The following is a 19,079-nucleotide window of genomic DNA, read 5'->3' on the forward strand; positions in this document are numbered from 1 at the left end:
GAATAGCGGGGTTACATGCACTACCTTCCAATCTGTAGGATCCATCCCAGAGTCCAAAGAATTTTGGAAAATGACCACCAATGGATCTACTATTTCAAGGGCCACCAAACAAGCCAAATAGGGAAAAGTGGAGAGGGCGGCACAATCATAGAGGAAGATTTGGGGGAGGTTTTGGAAAGAAGGGAAGGAAATGAGAAGGCAGAAGGAATCTGAGCTGGGAATTCCCAATAGAAGCAGAGTGGCTGAATTAGTAGGTGGAAAGATGGAGTGGAGGGAGGGAAACGTGGAGTAGCTGTTGTTACAGGAACAGAGGGTGCATGGGATGTTAATTGTGCAATGAATAAGATGGAAATACTAGGGAGCAATTTGATAGCAAGGATTCAGAGTTTTGAAGTCAACTTTAAAATGAGCAAGGAGCTCAGGGGCAGCAAAAATGAAAGTTTGGAGGATTAAAAAAATATTTATTTTTATTTAAAATTTTCCATTTATAACAAACACGACATTAACATCAAATGGCCCAGAAAACGAATATCAAGTACAATATTGTACAAAAAAAAAGAAAAAAGCACCCAACCGAAGTTATAAATCCCACCCAAAGAAAGACCAAAATAACCCACCCCCAATAATAATAACTACCCCCTCCCCCGCCATACCCCCCTAACAGCTGATGGTGACTGACTCTTTAAAATAGGAAACAAATGGCTGCCACCTCAGGTAGAACCCCTCCACTGATCCCTAACGGTGTACTTGACCTTTTCCAGATATAAAAATTCCACGTGCGTACTGCTCACACTTATTCTCCACTCCCGTGAAGAACCCACTTAGTTAGGTGAGAGGTTAGAGGATTATTCTAGGGGACATCTAGGGGGCAGCATGGTAGCACAAGTGGATAGCACTGTGGCTTCACAGCGCCAGGGTCCCAGGTTCGATTCCCCGCTGGGTCACTGTCTGTGCGGAGTCTGCACGTTCTCCCGTGTCTGCGTGGGTTTCCTCCGGGTGCTCCGGTTTCCTCCCACAGCCCAAAGACGTGCAGGTTAGGTGGATTGGCCATGATTAATTAGTGTCCAAAACGGTTAGGAGGGGGTTACGGCGGTAGGGTGGAAATGAGGACTTAAGTGGGTCGGTGCAGGCTCGATGTGCCGAATGGCCTCCTTCTGCACTGTATGTTCTATTAGTCAGATCATCACAATGCTATGTTTGAATGTTTCAGATTATTAAAAGGTAATTCAATCACTGTATTTGTGTAATTCGCAGAATGATGTCCCCTAGAATTTGCCTTGATAAACAAATCATTCTTTCATGGTGTTTAAAATAATATCCAGTTACATATACAATCCAGCAGAGGGAGCTTAGTTCTACAGTCACTGAATTGGCAAGCTTTTGACCGGAATGTAGATGGTCAACAAGTTCGACAGTGGCCCCCATGTGGCCAGTGGTATTAAGCCAAGATTTATTTGGAATACGACTTCAAACATCATTTTTGGTTGAAAACTTTAAGTTGTAGCTGCAAAGGCAGCCATCCTCGAACCTGTTATTTAGGAAGCAACTATGTTTGAGGATGAAGTGATAATTACAATAATCTAATTGCATTTCACTAGGCCATTAATTTAGAATCCCTACAGTGCAGGAGGAGGCCATTCGGCCCATCGGGTCTGCACCAACCCTCTGAAAGTGCACTCTACCTGGGCCCACTCCCACACCCTATCCCTGTAACCCCATCAAACCTGCACATTTTTGGACACTAAGGGGAAATTTAGCTTGGCCAATCCACCTAACCTGCACACCTTTGAAATGTGGGAGGAAAGCCACGCAGACACTGGGAGAACATGCAGACTCTGCACAGTCACCCTAGTCCGGAATTGGATCTGGGTCCATGTGTGTTTGGAGGTTGGGGGGGGGGGGGGGGGGGGAGGAGAGCAGTTGTCCGTGTTGGGGGGGGGGGGGGGGATGAATGTGTGTTTGTCAATATTCTCCTAATCCTGGAGCAATTTCCTGACACTGGTCCTAATTTAGATGCTGTTAAATTGAAAGAAAAGTCTCAATAAATAGTAATTATTTGCTTGAGATTGGATTGGTTGTGGAAACAGATCTGGGTGATTGTACCCTGACAATGTTGACACTCCAGTCAAAATACAGATTTTAAATTGACCGGGATAGAGATGGGAGGATCACTACAGCTGTCACAGTGCTTAGTTTACACGGCTCCTGGGCCAATGAACTGAATGTCCAGAATATTGAGAGTGCTGCTGAATGGAACATTGCACTAGGGGCAAAAGCGTACAATTTTGGAGCTACTAAAAACCAATACGGAGTTTCCTGCAATCATGAGGTTTGTTATAGTGGGCCCGCATAACCTCTGAAAGGAGAGATCAAATCTGGATTTTAATAATAATAATAATAATCTTTATTGTCACAAGTAGGCTTACATTAACACTGCAATGAAGTTACTGCGAAAATCCCCTAGTCGCCATATTCCGGCGCCTGTTTGGGTACACAGAGGGAGAATTCAGAATGTCCAAATTACCTAATAGCACGTCTTTCGGGACTTGTGGGAGGAAACCGGAGCTGAAGGGTGGAGAGCTGAAGGGTGGGTATGCCGGGGCCTCCTAAAGGTTGGAGGGGTGAAGGGTGGGGATCCTGAAAGGGGAGTGGATCGAAAGGGGCGAGGCAGGCCTGAAGAGGGGGAGACCCGCAGCGACCCCATAGTGGGGTGTCCTCGTGGGGAGGGGTGGGGTAATACGCTTGTGTATAGGGGGTGAGATTACCCATGGGCGGGGGGGACCCTCAAGCTTAGAGATCAAAATGGGGCCCTGTTTCTGAAGGGAGTTCAGCTCCCCATTGCTGAGAACATTTCTAAGTGTGGGTGGAACTGGGGAGAAACTCCCCAAGACCCAAAAACATGACTGAGTGTGGATCAATACTGGTGTAGATATCACCGGAAAAGCCAATGGGGAACACTCTAACTCGCCGAAAATGACACTTAAGGCTCGATTCAACCAAATGGGAGCATGTTTAGCTGTGTGTTTCCCGGAACTCGCAGTGGGTCTCATAGACCATCTTAGTCCCTCAACCGGCTGCTCCAACTCTGAGGTACTATTGTTGTAATCTGTGAAAGATTGTCGCTGAGATTCCACCACTACATCAGGTGCATTCCCTTCTCCAGCTGCCTCCTGGGTCATCGGTGGGGCCTCCTTGGAACTCCTAATTTCCATCTGTTCTGGCCCCACCATGGGAGCACTGGTGCTGCCTCCAATTGTTCCGAGATTGGGTTGTGGTCCCCTGGTTTCTTATGTGGTCAATGTGCTTACACACGGTCCTGCCAATCAAATCCACAACGTACAAGACTGGGCCTGTCTTTGATACAATTCTGCCTGGTAGCTATAGTGGGCCTGAGGCAAAGTTCCTGACGAGGACCAGATCGCCCACTTGAAATGACCTGACTCCTTTGTGCGAAACATGCTGTTTCCTCTGGGAGGCCTGCTGTGCCTCCACCCTCCCTGCCAAATTTGGGAAAAATACGTCCAATAGGGTCCAGAGGCGACAGCCCATAAGTAATTCTGCCGGTGTGACGCCAGTGGTGGCATGGGGGGTTGTCCTGTTATAAGATGGAAGAAAGTTGGCCAACCTAAGGTGTAGTGGTTTTGCTGGACTACTTCTTCATGGCTGTTTTGAACATGTGCACAGCTCTCTCTACTAACTTTTTTGACGCGGGGTGATGGGGGCTGATCTAGTTTGCGACAGCCATTTGTTCAGACAAAGTTTGGACCGGGCAGCACGGTGGCACAGTGGTTAGCACTGCTGCCCAATGGTGTCAGGGTACCAGGTTCGATTCCGGCCTAGGGTGAGTGTCTGTGTGGAGTTTGCAACACCCCGTGTCTGCATGGGTTTCCACCGGGTGTACTGGTCTCCTCCCACAGTCCAAAGATGGGCAGGTTAGGTGAATTGGCCATGATAAATTGTCCTGGTGTCCAAAGATGGGCAGGTTAGATGGGGTTGCAGGATAGAGCAGGGGGAGTGGGCTGGGTGGGGTGCTCTTTCAGAGGGTCGGTGCAGACTCGATGGGCCAAATGGTCTCCTTCTGCACTGTAGGGATTCTTTGGGATCTATGGAAAGTGCAGAAACTCTTCTCCAGGAACGCAGTACCATTGTCAGACACTATTAGTTCGGAGAGGTCATGTGTAGCAAATTCCACCGTGGGGCCTCGGTTGTGGCGACAAGGTTGTCGTCCCCATCTCTTGGACATCCAACCACTTTGAGTGGGTGTCAACCAAGACAAGGAACATTGTGCCCATGAATGGGCCTGCAAAGTCCACATATACCCTCGCCCATGGACGACCAGGCCATTCCCATGGGTGGTGGTTGGCTGTGGATGACAACATCTGCCGGGACTGGCAGGGGTTGCACTGCCGCATCATGCATTCAATATCCTTATCTGTGCCAGGCCACCAAATGTAGCTTTGAGCTAGAGTTTTCATTTTCCTTTGGCCCGGGTGGCCCCCCGTGTAATTCCTGCAACAGCGGCTCTCTTGTTGGGGGTGGTACCACCACTCGGGACCCCCAGAGTCTGACTCCATCCTCGTAACGTAGTTCATCTTTGTGAGTTAGGCAAGGCCTTAACTGGTCGGATTTATCTTGGTGTCATTTAGTTAAGATCATGCGCTTCACTTTGGACAGACTGGGTTGTGTTCTTTATATGACCTGACAATACTGGCAAAGTGTCAAGGTCAGTGCCAGGATGATTTCTTGAGGCATCAGTGTTGGTGCCAGGTTCTTTGGAAATGGGAACCTGCTCAGCGCTTCAGCATTTGAGACGCGTGTGCCAGGGCTATGCTGGAAGATGTAATCACAGGTGGCCAGCCACAAGGCCAACTGTTGTACCCTGGCGGGGGTGATGGGAGGGACTGGTTGTCTTCACAGAGGAGCTCCAACAGAGACTTGTGGTCAGTTATTATTGTGGAGTGCCACTTATTGATATACAGATGAAATTTATTGACGCCATAGATTATGGCAAAGCCTTCTTTCTCTTTTAAAAAAAAAAAATATTTATTCAAAATTTTCAACAACTCCCCCCCCCCCAACAAGAAGAAAGAAACAAGAACACAACAAGCAGAAATTATACATTGGATTTCCCCCATATACAATAACAATCCATATAACAGTAAAAAAAGACAAACAGGGAAAAAAAAACACCACCGCCACAAACGCCAAAAACACAAACACAAACGCCACCCCAAAAGACCTCCCCCACCCCTGGGCTGCTGCTGCTGACCTCCTCCTAACGCTCCGCGAGATAGTCTAGGAACGGTTGCCACAGCCTGAGGAACCCCTGCACAGACCCTCGCAAGGCAAACTTTATCCTCTCCAGCTTGATGAACCCTGCCATGTCATTGATCCAAGCTTCCACACTAGGGGGCTTCGCATCTTTCCAGAGTAGCAAAATCCTCCGCCGGGCTACCAGGGACGCAAAGGCCAGAATACCGGCCTCTTTCGCCTCCTGCACTCCCGGCTCGTCCGATACCCCAAATAATGCTAATCCCTAGCTCAGCTTGACCCGGGCATTCACCACCTTGGACATAGTCCTCGCGAAATCTGTCCAAAACTCATCCAGCGCCGGGCACAGATGGACGTGATCTGCTGGGCTCCCCGAGCACCTCCCACATCTGTCCTCCACCTCAAAGAACCTACTCAACCTCGCCCCTGTCATATGCGCTCTGTGAGCAACTTTAAACTGTATTAGGCTGAGCCTGGCGCAAGAGGAAAAATTAACCCTACTCAGGGCATCAGCCCACAGACCCTCATCTATCTCCTCCCCAAGCTCCTCGTCCCACTTGCCCTTTAACTCCTCCACCGAGGCCTCCTCCTCTTCCTTCAGCTCCTGGTAAATCGCTGAAACCTTGTCTTCTCCAACCCATACACCCGAAATCACCTTGTCCTGAATCCCACGTGCCGGAAGCAACGGGGATTCCCTCACCTGCCGCCTCACAAACGCCCTCACTTGCGTGTACCTGAAAGCGGTTCCCGGGGGTAGCCCAAAGTTCTCCTCCAGCGCCCCTAGGCTCGCAAACTTCCCATCGATGAACAGGTCCCCCATTCTTCTACTCCCTGCCCGATGCCAGCTCCGAAACCCCCCATCCATCCTTCCCGGGACGAACCGATGGTTCTCCCGAATCGGGGACCAAACCAAGGCTCCCACCTCGCCCCTGTGTCGCCTCCAATGCCCCCAGATCTTCAGCGTCACCGCCACCACCAGACACGTGGTCTACCTTGTCGGCGAGAGCGGCAGCGGTGCCGTCACCAGCGCCCTCAGGCTCGTGCCCACACAGCACGCCATCTCTAGCCTCTTCCATGCCGCCCCCTCTCCCTCCATTACCCACTGACGGATCATCGCCACATTGGCTGCCCAATAACAGCCACACAAATTCGGCAGCGCCAGCCCCCCCCCCTGTCCCTGCTACGCTCCAGAAACACCCTCTTCACCGTCGGGTTCTTATTCGCCCACACAAATGCCATGATGCTCCTGCTTACCAGTTTGAAAAAGGCCTTGAGGATCAAAATGGGAAGGCACTGGAACACAAAGAGAAACCTCGGAAGGACCGTCATTTTGACCGACTGCACCCTACCCGCTAGTGAGAGTGGCAGCATATCCCATCTTTTAAAATCCTCCTCCAGCTGCTCCACCAACCACGTCAAATTGAGCTTGTGCAGGGCCCCCCAACTCCGTGCTACTTGGATCCCCAGGTACCGAAAGCTCCTTTCCGCCCTCTTCAGCGGTAGCTCGTCTATCCCCTTTCCCTGGTCCCCTGAATGCACCACAAAGAGCTCACTCTTCCCTACGTTGAGTTTATACCCCGAAACGTCCCCAAACTCCCTAAGGATCCGCATGACCTCCGCCATCCCCTCCACTGGATCCGCAACATACAACAACAGGTCATCGGCATACAACAACACCCGGTGTTCCTCTCCCTCCCCGAACCAATCCCCTCCATTTCCTGGACTCCCTCAGTGCCATGGCCAGCAGCTCAATTGCCAATGCAAACAACAAGGGGGATAAGGGACACCCCTGCCTCGTCCCCCGGTACAGCCGAAAGTACTCCGACCTCCGCCGGTTCATAGCCACACTCGCCACCGGGACTCTATATAGCAGCCTAACCCAACTGATGAACCCCTCCCCGAACCCAAACCTCCGCAACACTTCCCAAAGATACTCCCACTCCACCCGATCAAAGGCCTTCTCCGCGTCCATAGCTGCCACTACCTCCGCTTCCCCCTCCACCGGGGGCATCATAATCACATTGAGGAGCCTCCGCACATTTGTATTTAATTGCCTACCCTTCACAAATCCCGTCTGGTCCTCATGAATCACCCCCGGGACACAGTCCTCAATTCTCGTAGCCAGCACCTTCGCCAGCAACTTAGCGTCAACATTGAGGAGCGAGATCGGTCTATACGACCCACATTGCAATGGATCCTTGTCCCGCTTCAAGATCAAAGAAATCAGCGCCCTGGACATTGTCGGGGGCAAGGTCCCCTCCTCCCTCGCCTTATTAAAAGTCCTCACTAGCAACGGGCCCAGCAGGTCCACGTATTTCCTGTAAAATTCAACCGGGAACCCATCCAGCCCTGGGGCCTTCCCCGCCTGCATGCTCCCCAATCCTTTAACCAGCTCCTCCAGCCCAATCGGCGCCCCCAAACCAGCCACCTGCTGCTCCTCCTCCACCCTCGGGACCTCAGCTGATCGAGGAATCGTCGCACCCCCTCCTCCCTGCTGGGGGCTCAGACCTGTACAGATCCCCATAGAAGTCCCTAAATACCTCGTTTATTCTCACCGCACTCCGCACCGTATTCCCCCCTCTAACCCTAACTCCACCAATCTCCCTTGCTGCCTCCCTCTTACGAAGCTGATGTGCCAGCATCCGCCTCACCTTCTCCCCATATTCACATGCTGCCCCTTGCGCTTTTCTCCACTGTGCCTCTGCTTTCCCCGTGGTCATCAGGTCGAATTCCTTTTGGAGGTTCCATCGCTCCCTAAGTAGCCCCTCCTCGGGGGCCTCTGCATAACTCCTGTCCACCCTCAAAATCTCCCCCACCAACCTCTCCCTCTCCCTCCTCTCTCTCTTCTCCCTGTGAGCCCTAATGGAGATTAGCTCTCCCCTGACCACCACCTTCAACGCCTCCCAGACTACCCCCACCTGCACCTCCCCGTTGTCGTTGGCCTCCAAGTATCTTTCAATACACCCCCGCACCTGCCCGCACATCCCCTCATCCGCCAATAGTCCCACATTAAGCCGCCACAGCGGGCGCTGGTCCCTCTCCTCCCCAACTCCAGCTCCACCCAATGCGGGGCGTGGTCCGAGATGGCTATGGCCGAATATTCCGTTCCCTCCACTTTCGGGATTAGCGCCCTACTCAAAATGAAAAAATCTATGAGGGAGTAGGCTCTATGGACGTGGGAAAAGAAGGAAAATTCCCTGGCCTGCGGCATGGCAAACCTCCATGGATCCACTCCCCCGATCTGGTCCATAAACCCCCTGAGCACCTTGGCTGCAGCCGGCCTCTTACCCGTCCAGGACCTAGAACGGTCCAGTGCTGGGTCCAGCACCGTGTTAAAGTCCCCCCCCCATTATCAAGCTTCCTACCTCCAGACCCAGCATGCGTTTCTTAAATCCGGCATCATCCCAATTCGGGGCATATACGTTCACCAGTACCACCCGCACCCCCTGCAACCTACCACTCATCATCACATATCGACCTCCATTATCCGCTACAATAGTCAGTGCCTCGAACGACACCCGCTTCCCCACCAGTATTGCAACCCCTCTGTTCTTCGCATCCAGCCTTGAATGAAATACCTGCCCTACCCATCCCTTTCTCAGCCTTGTCGTGTTGAGTGTTCCGCTATACAGACGAACCAACACGGTTGTAGATGGTACAACTCTGTTTTATTACTCTTGATAACAACATCTGTATACTTATGACTGTGGTTCGTAATTTACCCGTTAACCTGTGGACCCAGCCCTAACACTATCTTAGCGAGGCACTCAGCACATGGTGTATGTCTGAGTGGCACGCTGTGAGCTCTGTGCCCTGAGCTGTCTCCTGCTGGAATCCGCGGGAACTGTGGTGTTCCCCGTTTTATAGTGCGTGTGCTCTCACTGGTGATTGGCTGTGATGTTGCGTGTGGGTTGATTGGTCCATTGATCTGTCCATCAGTGTGTGTGTGATTGCACCATGATATGTTTATCTGAATATCATGACAAGCCTCACCTGATCTGCCACCTTCAGATGCGTCTCCTGGAGCATAACCACGTCTGCCTTCAGTCCCTTTAACTGCGCGAACACCCAGGCCCGCTTAGCCGTCCCGTTCAGGCCACTCACATTCCAAGTTATCAGCCGGATCAGGGGGCTACTTGCCCCCCCCACCGACTAGCCATCTCCTTTTCTAGGCCAGCCACGTGTCCGCGCCTCCCGCACCCTCCAGTCCCCCAGGCGGCTGACCCCCGCCCCGACTACCTCTCCTACTTCCAGCTCCCTTTTGGCCAATGCAGAAGCAACCCAGTTCCCCCCCCCCCCTCCCCCGCTAGATCCTCATCTAGCCATTTTGCTCCCCCCATGACACTCCCGTACGTCAGCTGACTCCTGCTGACCCCGACCTCTCCCGCCATTCCATCGACCCCCCAGTGTGAGAATCCCCCCACCCCTTGGCAGTCAGTGTGCGCTCCTCTCCAGCACCGCCCTTCCCCCCCGGCCCTGCCCCCATCCTTCCCTAACGCGGGAAAAAGCCAGCGCTTTCCGTCTGAGCTGGCCCCGCCTCCTCTGGCGCAGCTCCTTTTTGCGGCCATATCCCAACTCCCCATCCCCGGGCCTCCACCCACCCTCTTCCTCCGTGGGGCCCTGCCCCTCCAACACCGACGCCCACACTCTTCCCACAGCCCCCACATCAAATCCATTCACCCATCCCCACCCATCCCCAAAACAAAAAGAACATTCCCCAAATGCAGTAAACACAATAAACATCAACCCCCCCCATGACAAACACTCAGGTTGAGTCCAACTTTTCAGTCTGTATAAAGTTCCATGCCTCATCAAAATAGTGGTGCCGATCTTGGAACGTGACCCACAATCGCGCTGGCTGCAGCATCCCGAACTTCACCCCCTTCCGATGGAGAACCGCCTTAGCCCGGTTAAAACCAGCCCTCTTCTTAGCCACCTCCACACTCCAGTCCTGGTAAATTTGGATCTCTGTGTTCTCCCACCTGCTGCTCCGTTGTTTTTTGGCCCATCTCAGGACACACTCTCTATCCATAAAGCGGTGGAACCTCACCACTACAGCCCTTGGCGGCTCGTTGGCTTTGGGTCTCTTTGCCAAGACCCGAGGAGCCCCATCCAGCTCCAGGGGCCTCGGGAAAGCTCCCACGCCCATCAGTGAATTGAGCATCGTGCTCATATGTGCCCCGGCATCTGACCCCTCCACTCCTTCAGGGAGACCCAGAATCCGAAGATTCCTTCTCCTCGACCTATTCTCCAGGTCCTCAAATTTTTCCTGCCACCTCTTGTGCAGCGCCCCGTGCGCCTCCACCTTCACCGCCAGGCCCAAGATCTCGTCCTCGTTCTCCGAGGCTTTTTGCCGCACCTCCCGGATCGCTGCCCCTTGGGCCTTCTGGGTTTCCACAAGCTTCTCAATCGCCGCCTTCATTGGCGCCAGCATTTCAGCTCCGCAAAGCAGCGTTTATGGAACTCCTGCTGCTCCTGCGACCACTGCGCCCACGCTGCTTGGTCTCCACCTGCCGCCATCTTGCTTTTCCTCCCTTGCATTTTCCGCTGCACCAGGATCACTTTTTTAACCTCTCCACTCCTGGTCCAATCCATATAGTGTCGGGGGAACCTTGCTGTCACCTTCCCACACTGTGAGCCGTCGAACAATTGCCGTTGGGGCCTCTCTGAAGTGCCCAAAAGTCCATTCCCGGCGGGAGCTGCCGAACGTGCGACCTACATAGCCGCAACCGGAAGTTGCAAAGCCTTCTTTCTCGATCTGTCCGCATTTACGCTCAGCATCAGAAAGAGTTCTGGAAGCGAAGGTAATTTGCCACTCTGGTCTATCTTCCATATTATGGGGTAGGACCGCTCCTATACCATATGGCAATGCATCGTAAATGAGGATTATTGGCTTAACCGGGTCAAAGTGAACCAATAGACTCGATGACTGTAAGGACTGCTTGACGTGCTGGAAGGCCTGCTCCTGTGCTTCCTTCCAGGGCCAATGCTGGTGTTTTGTTAAGAGCAAGTGTAGTGGCACCAACATCATTACGAGGTTGGGGATAAAACTATCATAGTAGTTTACCATCCCCAAGAAGAACGTTAATTGTGCCAGGTTCTTAGGTGCCAGGATTTGTCTTATGTCTCTCACCTCGACTTTGAGTGGATGCATGCCTTTTGAGTCCACTTTGAACCCGAGGTAAGTGACCTCACTAGCCTGAAAAGTGCACTTCTCTAACGTCAGTCAGATTCCCGCATCTCTAACTCCTCGCAGCCCCTCTTCTAGGCCAGCCAGGGGTTCCTCAAGTGATGTTCCTGTTACTAGAACGTCATCCAGGTAGGCAACAACCTTCAGGATGCCCTGGGGCAGATTTTCCATTGTGGCTTCAATATCGCACAGGCTGAGGCAAGGTCAAAGGGGAATCTGGTGTACTGAAACCGGCCTTTATGAGTGTTAATTATCGCGACCCTATCGGCGCACTCTAGTGCCAGAGCAATTTTGATCGCTCTGTTTAGCATAATCTTCATTTCAGCCAGAAGATTCTTTTGCACACTTGTGTTGTTAATACCATATATTAACTGTCTCACAGCAAGTCACTGAATGCTGTGCCAGACTCGCAATGCTCGGCCATTTGGCAAAGTCGAGCGCAAAGGCGGAGAGTGTCTCTCCTGGGTCCTTGATAGCCCAATTAAACTTCTATCGCTATAGTATGATTGAGGATCTGGGGTTAAAATACTCCCTGACCAACGTCACCAACTGGTTGAATGACTGTGTGTCAGAAGCTCTGGCGACATCTAATTCCTTCTATCGCCCACAAACTTTCTGTTTATCTCCGTTTGCTGTAAAGAAATAACGGAGCTGCTCAATATACTGACTGGTCTTCAGCCCCCTGGTCGAATGGGTCCAGCTTCCCAATCATGGGCATTTTTCACTCACTGTTTTATGATGCTGTCGATGCTTCTTAACTTTGTTCATTTTGCCAGCTTCTCCCTTCCCCCTCGAATTCTGAACTACTGCAAACTAGCGATCAATCTGGTTCACACTCATCGCCAGTGTGCTGGCAATACTTCCAGTGGAGCGGGCAGAGAGGGGAGCGATGTTTGGAGGGGAGAGCTGGAAGGAAACCGGAAGTCGGCCGTGGGGAGACCTGGGAAGGTTGTATTACCCAATAAATTTGAACGGTGAGGAAACCCGAGACACTACACGTGTAGTGTCTCCCACCCTCCCTCCGCCTCTAACCTAAAAAAAAAAGACTCAGTGCTGTGAGCAGGTAAGCTATTTACTTTTTTTTCTTTTTTACTGGGAGACTAAGTAGAGGTGATGGCAGCTAGGGCAGTGGAATGTTCCTCCTGCAGAATGTTCGAGGTAAGGGAGACCACCGGTGTCCTTGCTGACGTCACCTGTGGGAAGTGCAGCCAATTCCAGCTCCTCACAGACCGTGTTAGGGAACTGGAGCTAGAGAAACTGAGGATCATTCAGGAAGCTGAGGGGGTGATAGATAGAGGCTACAGGGACATAGTTACACCTGAGAACAAAGGTAGCTGGGTAACAGTTAGAGGTGGGAAGAGGAGGAAGCAGTCAGTGCAGGGATCCTCTGTGGTTGTTCCTCTCAACAATAAGTGTACCGCTTTGGATACTGTTGGGGGGATTACCTAGCAGGGGTAGGCTGCAGTGACCGGGTCTCTGGCACGAAGTCCGGCTCTGGGGCTCAGAAGGGAAGGGGGGAGATTAGGAGAGCACTAGTTATAGGGGACTCAATAGTTAGAGATACAGACAGGCGGTTCTGTGGGCACGGGCGAGACTCTCGGATGGTCTATTGCCTCCCGGGTGTCAGGGTCCATGACGTCTTGGATCGTGTCTTCAGGATCCTTAAGGGGGAGGGGGAGCAGCCAGAAGTCGTGGTGCACATTGGTACCAACGACGTAGGTAGGAAAAGGGGTGTGGAGATAATAAACGAGTTTAGGGAGTTAAGCTGGAAGTTAAAAGCCAGGACAGACAGAATTGTCATCTCTGGTTTGTTGCCGGTGCCACGTGATAACGAGGCTAGGAATAGGGAGAGAGTGCAGTTGAACACGTGGCTGCAGGAATGGTGTAGGAGGGAGGGCTTCAGGTATTTGGATAATTGGAGTGCATTCTGGGGAAGGTGGGACCTGTACAAGCAGGACAGGTTGCATCTGAACCAGAGGGGCACCAATATCCTGGGAGGGAGGTTTTCTAGTACTCTTCGGGGGGGGGTTTAAACTAATTTGCCACGGGAATGGGAACCGGATTTGTAGTCCAGCAACTAAGGTAGCCGATGTTCAGGACATCAAAGCGTGTAGTGAGGCAGTGGGAAGGTAACACTGACAAAGGAGAGTACTTGCAGGCACGGAGATGGGTTGAAGTGTGTATACTTCAATGCAAGAAGCATCAGGAATAAGGTGGGTGAACTTAAGGCATGGATCGGTACTTGGGACTATGATGTGGTGGACATCACGGAAACTTGGATTGAAGAGGGGCAGAAATGGTTGTTGGCGGTTCCTGGTTATAGATGTTTCAATAAGATTAAGGAGGGTGGTAAAAGAAGTGGGGGGTGGCATTGTTAATTAGAGATAGTATAACAGCTGCAGAAAGGCAGTTCGAGGAGGATCTGCCTACTGAGGTAGTATGGGTTGAAGTCAGAAATAAGAAAGGAGCAGTCACCTTGTTGGGAGTTTTCTATAGGCCTCCCAAAAGCAGCAGAGATGTGGAGGAACAGATTGGGAAACAGATTTTGGAAAGGTGCAGAGGTCACAGGGTAGTAGTCATGGGTGACTTCAACTTCCCAAATATTGAGTGGAAACTCCTTAGATCAAATAGTTTGGATGGTGTGGTGTTTGTGCAGTGTGTCCAGGAAGCTTTTTCTAACACAGTATGGAGATTGTCCGACCAGAGGGGGGCCATATTGGATTTGGTACTTGGTAATGAACCAGGGCAAGTGATAGAGTTGTTAGTGGGGGTGCATTTTGGAGATAGTGACCACAATTCTGTGACTTTCATTTTAGTAATGGAGAGGGATAGGTGCGTGCAACAGGGCAAGGTTTACAATTGGGGGAAGGGTAAATACGATGCTGTCAGACAAGAACTAAAGTGCATAAGTTGGGAAGATAGGCTGTCAGGGAAGGACACAATTGAAATGTGCAACTTGTTCAAGGAACAGATACTACGTGTCCTTGATATGTATGTCCCTGTCAGGCAGGGAAGAGATGGTCGAGTGAGGGAACCATGGTTGACAAGAGAGGTTGAATGTCTTGTTAAGAGGAAGAAGGATAATTATGGAAGGCTGAGGAAACAAGGTTCAGACAGGGCGCTGGAGAGATACAAGATAGCCAGGAGGGAACTGAAGAAAGGGATTAGGAGACCTAACAGAGGGCATAAAAAATCTTTGGCGGGTAGGATCAAGGAATACCCCAAGGCCTTTTACACAGATGTGAGAAATATGAGAATGTTTAGAGCGAGGGTAGGTCCGATCAAAGACAGTAGGGGGAGATTGTGTATTGAGTCTGAAGAGATAGGAGAGGTCTTGAACGAGTACTTTTCTTCAGTATTTACGAATGAGAGGGGCCATATTGTTGGAGAGGACAGTGTGAAACAGACTGGTAAGATCGAGGAGATACTTGTTAGGATGGAAGATGTGTTGGGAATTTTGAAAAACTTGAGGATAGACAAGCCCCCCAGGCCTGACGGGATATAGCCAAGGATTCTATGGGAAGTAAGAGATGAAATTGCAGAGCCGTTGGCAATGATCTTTTCGTCCTCATTGTCAACAGGGGTGGTACCAGGGGATTGGAGAGTGCCGAATGTCGTGCCCCTGTTCAAAAAAGAGAATAGGGATAACCCTGGGAATTACAGGCCAGTTGGTCTTACTTCGGTGGTAGGCAAAGTAATGGAAAGGCTACTGAGGGATAGGATTTCTGAGCATCTGGAAAGACACTGTTTGATTAGGGATAGTCAGCACGGATTTGTGAGGGGTAGGTCTTGCCTCACAAGTCTTATTGAATTCTTTGAGGAGGTGACCGAGCACGTGGATGAAGGTAAAGCAGTGGATGTAGTGTACATGGATTTTAGTGAGACATTTGATAAGGTTCCCCATGGTAGGCTTATGCAGAAAGTAAGTAGGCATGGGATAGTGGGGAATTTGGACAGTTAGATAACAAACTGGCTAACCGATAGAAGTCAGAGAGTGGCGGTGGATGGCAAATATTCAGCCTGGGCCCAGTTACCAGTGGCGTACCACAGGGATCAGTTCTGAGTCCTCTGCTGTTTGTGATTTTCATTAATGACTTGGATGAGGGAGTCGAAGGGTGGTCAGTAAATTTGCAGACGATACGAAGATTGGTGGAGTTGTGGATACTGAGGAGGGCTATTGTCGGCTGCAAACAGACATAGATAGGATGCAGAGCTGGGCTGAGAAGTGGCAGATGGAGTTTAACCCTGAAAAGTGTGAGGTTGTCCATTTTGGAAGAACAAATATGAATGTGGAATACAGGGTTAACGGTAGAGTTTGTGGCAATGTGGAGGAGCAGAGAGATCTTGGGGTCTATGTTCATACATCTTTGAAAGTTGCCACTCAAGTGGATAGAACTGTGCAGAAGGCCTATGGTGTGCTAGCATTCATTAGCAGAGGGATTGAATTTAAGAGCCATGAGGTGATGATGCAGCTGTACAAAACCCTGGTAAGGCCACATTTGGAGTAATGTGTGCAGTTCTGGTCGCCTCATTTTAAGAAGGATGTGGAAGCTTTGGAAAAGGTGCAAAGGAGATTTACCAGGATGTTGCTTGGAATGGAGAGTAGGTCTTATGAGGAAAGGTTGAGGGTGCTAGGCCTTTTCTCATTGGAATGGAGAAGGATGAGGGGCGACTTGATAGAGGTTTAGAAGATGATCAGGGGAATAGATAGAGTAGACAGTCAGAGACTTTTTCCTCGGGTGAAACAAACCATTACAAGGGGACATAAACTTAAGGCGAATGGTGGAAGATATAGGGGGGATGTCAGAGGTAGGTTCTTTACCCACTACGGGGGCATGGAATGCACTGCCTGTGGAAGTAGTTGAGTCGGAAACATTAGAGACCTTCAAGCGGCTATTGGATAGGTACATGGATTACCGTAGAATGCTGGGGTGTAGATTGATTTGTTCTTAATCTAGGACAAAAGTTCGGCACAACATCATGGGCCGAAGGGCCTGTTCTGTGCTGTATTTTCTATGTTCTAATACCAGGGTTATCTAGTATCACGGAACAAGTGTTTATTGGTAACAAGGTAAACCAAACGCAGGCACAGAGTCACTAAACAGGCCTTCATTCTCTGGCTCCAGGATCCACTCTGCCCGGGACCCCTCTCCCAGGGCCACGGATGCTTTTCCTGATTGGTCGAGTTTCACAACATGCCGTGCAATAGGACCCGAGCCAGTCATGTGGACTGCGAGAGCCCGTCCCTTAAAGGGGCTGTGCTACCACAGTGTCTCTGCATCAAGGGGTGATGAATGTCTGGACGAGTAGCCAAAGCCACCTGAGAATTCTATCAATAATATCCTGTTAGGCTATCTTGCCAGCTGAGAGCTGCTGCTTGTTGCATTGAGGGTCTTAGCTAGGACCCGAAGACAGACCAGGCCGAAGGTGATCAATTCTGGGTGGGGATTGATCACCTTCAAAAGGGAAAGCTCCACTCGGACCATTCTACAACTATCGCACCTCCTTCTCGTTTTGACCTTCCTAGGTCTCCAGTCCATCTACTGAGCAATATTTCTCCACTCCAATTTTCACAACCACTATTGAGGTGAGCACTACCAAAGGACCCTGATAACATGATTATGTACAGACTGGAAATGATTGGTTTCCCTGACACCAATTACCAGTCTGTACAGAAAAGTGCTTTCCATTCTATACTACAGAATAACAAACACACGTGTATTTGTCGTAAAGATTCACTAATCATATTGTAATCAAAATCCATGTGACTCAATGTGTAATTAATAACTCATCATTATTTAAATCATAAATAAAAATAAAGTTATTTTCAGAGCTTACTTGTACAGTTCTGGGCTTTTTATGCGCCAGTTGTGTGTCGTCTCTTCTCTGCACCTGTTCTGGATGTGGGCGATTGCCATATTCACACTTAAAACACGACTCTCCATCACCACCAAAATCCATAACTAACTTTAACAAACTGAGGTACTTCATAGAAAACATGATTGTTGCTGGGAAGGAAGTAGGGTGTGTTGGAATATAGGCATTGATGTTAGCTCCATGGTCAATGAGCAGCTGTATGTTCTTGATGGAGCCATGTCGGATAGCGATTAGAAGTGGGTTTATCAGATCAACATTAGGATCTGCCCCAGCCTTGAGCAGTATTTCCGTGGCCTCTACATTGTTGTTGTAAACCGCAAAGTACAAAACCGAAGTACGTTTGTCTTCAAATAGCCGGGATCTTTCTGCTGACAAGAGAGCGTGGACACTGTAGCCAGCTTTGACCAGTTCTTCAATAATATCATTCTGATTGTGCTGAGCAGCGAGATGAATGGGGCTAATTCCACTGCGCCTCACCCGGACTTTGCTGGTTACAGGAAGCAGCATCTGAACTATCCTGAGTGGGAATAAACCACATTTGTGTTACTGTTAAAGTATTGACAATGGTCTCCGATGGATAAATCAAACACTTTTAAGAAGGACATTTTCAATGGAAAGGAGTATCAACGCATAACTGGTGTGATTAACTTATGTCTGCATTCACAGGTTTAGTGGCATCAGTCATTCCCAGACGTGGTTTGAGCATATTACTGTTACGCAGGTTGACTCACACTGTCCTAAAGCTGCTCGCACAATAGAGAGAATTGAGTTTTTAAAACATAACCCCAGGTGAAATGAACTGGATTTTCTGTCCTTTGCACTAAGGCTGAGTGAGCAAGCACTCACTGAGATGAATCATTAAACTGTTATTTCACAGTGTTTTCCTATATCAGGGGAGTTATTTTACTTGATTGAAATGAAATGTCTTCTAACACTGGTGCAGACTCGATGGGCCAAATGGCCTCCTTCTGCACTGTAAATTCTATGAACATCCACCAGCATTTTTGACTTTCTGAGCCTGTCCAAAGCTTTCAAGCCCTTTTTAAAAGTCTAGCCAAACTCACAGGCCTGTTTCAAAAATGTCCCCCTGTTAGTGTTCTTGTTTCTCTTTTCTCTTTCTCGTCACAAACAAACAAGGATGACAGGACTTTCCAACACAATGGTTGTGCTGTTCTTTTTAATTGACCAGACAAGGTAAGTAATTGTCTGCTGTTTAGACTCCAGGAAGAATGACTTCACTTTCATATCTTAGCAATCTTTGCTTAAAGTGTGTCAACATTGAAAGTCAATCTTATTTGCAAGTCCCCATGAAGTTCGGTAGCTGTGCAGTTTTAATGTCTCTTCCAGTGATTTACATATCTGACCATCTTTCATGGATTTGCTTTTGGTGTTGTCCAACAATGTTTTGTACCTATGCAAGTAAAATCGCTCTCCGTTTCGCTTTCAAAAAGGATTAGCCAAACAGAGTTAATGGCCTGAATTTTAGCCCAGAGTTATGTTCCCTGTGGGATCCAATGGAAAAACGGGTTTCCCGAATGCCCTGCAGTATTTAACTATGATGCTAGAGCATTTGCACGGTTCCCAAAGATATAATTGTGCAGAAATTAGAACAATAGATTCCTCTAATGATGTCTGATTGAAATTGTAGATGATTAATATGTACAATACTAGGGGCAAGCTGTTGACTGGGGGATAAGATCTGATGTTGACTTATCACCCCAAAACACAATAACAATGCAAT

General features: G+C 49.7%; 1 protein-coding gene across 2 annotated transcripts in view; it reads right to left on the reverse strand.

Moving 5' to 3' along the window:
- Positions 1-19,079, reverse strand: part of asb2a.1 (ankyrin repeat and SOCS box containing 2a, tandem duplicate 1) — a 67,525-nt gene that overhangs the window by 9,633 nt on the left and 38,813 nt on the right. For both annotated transcript variants that reach the window (XM_072492581.1, XM_072492580.1), the window contains one exon: positions 17,300-17,855. In XM_072492581.1, the coding sequence (XP_072348682.1) occupies positions 17,300-17,855 (556 nt within the window). The remainder of the gene's footprint in view (positions 1-17,299; positions 17,856-19,079) is intronic.

This window comes from Scyliorhinus torazame, chromosome 2 (assembly GCF_047496885.1).
Source record: "Scyliorhinus torazame isolate Kashiwa2021f chromosome 2, sScyTor2.1, whole genome shotgun sequence".
NCBI lineage: Eukaryota > Metazoa > Chordata > Chondrichthyes > Carcharhiniformes > Scyliorhinidae > Scyliorhinus > Scyliorhinus torazame.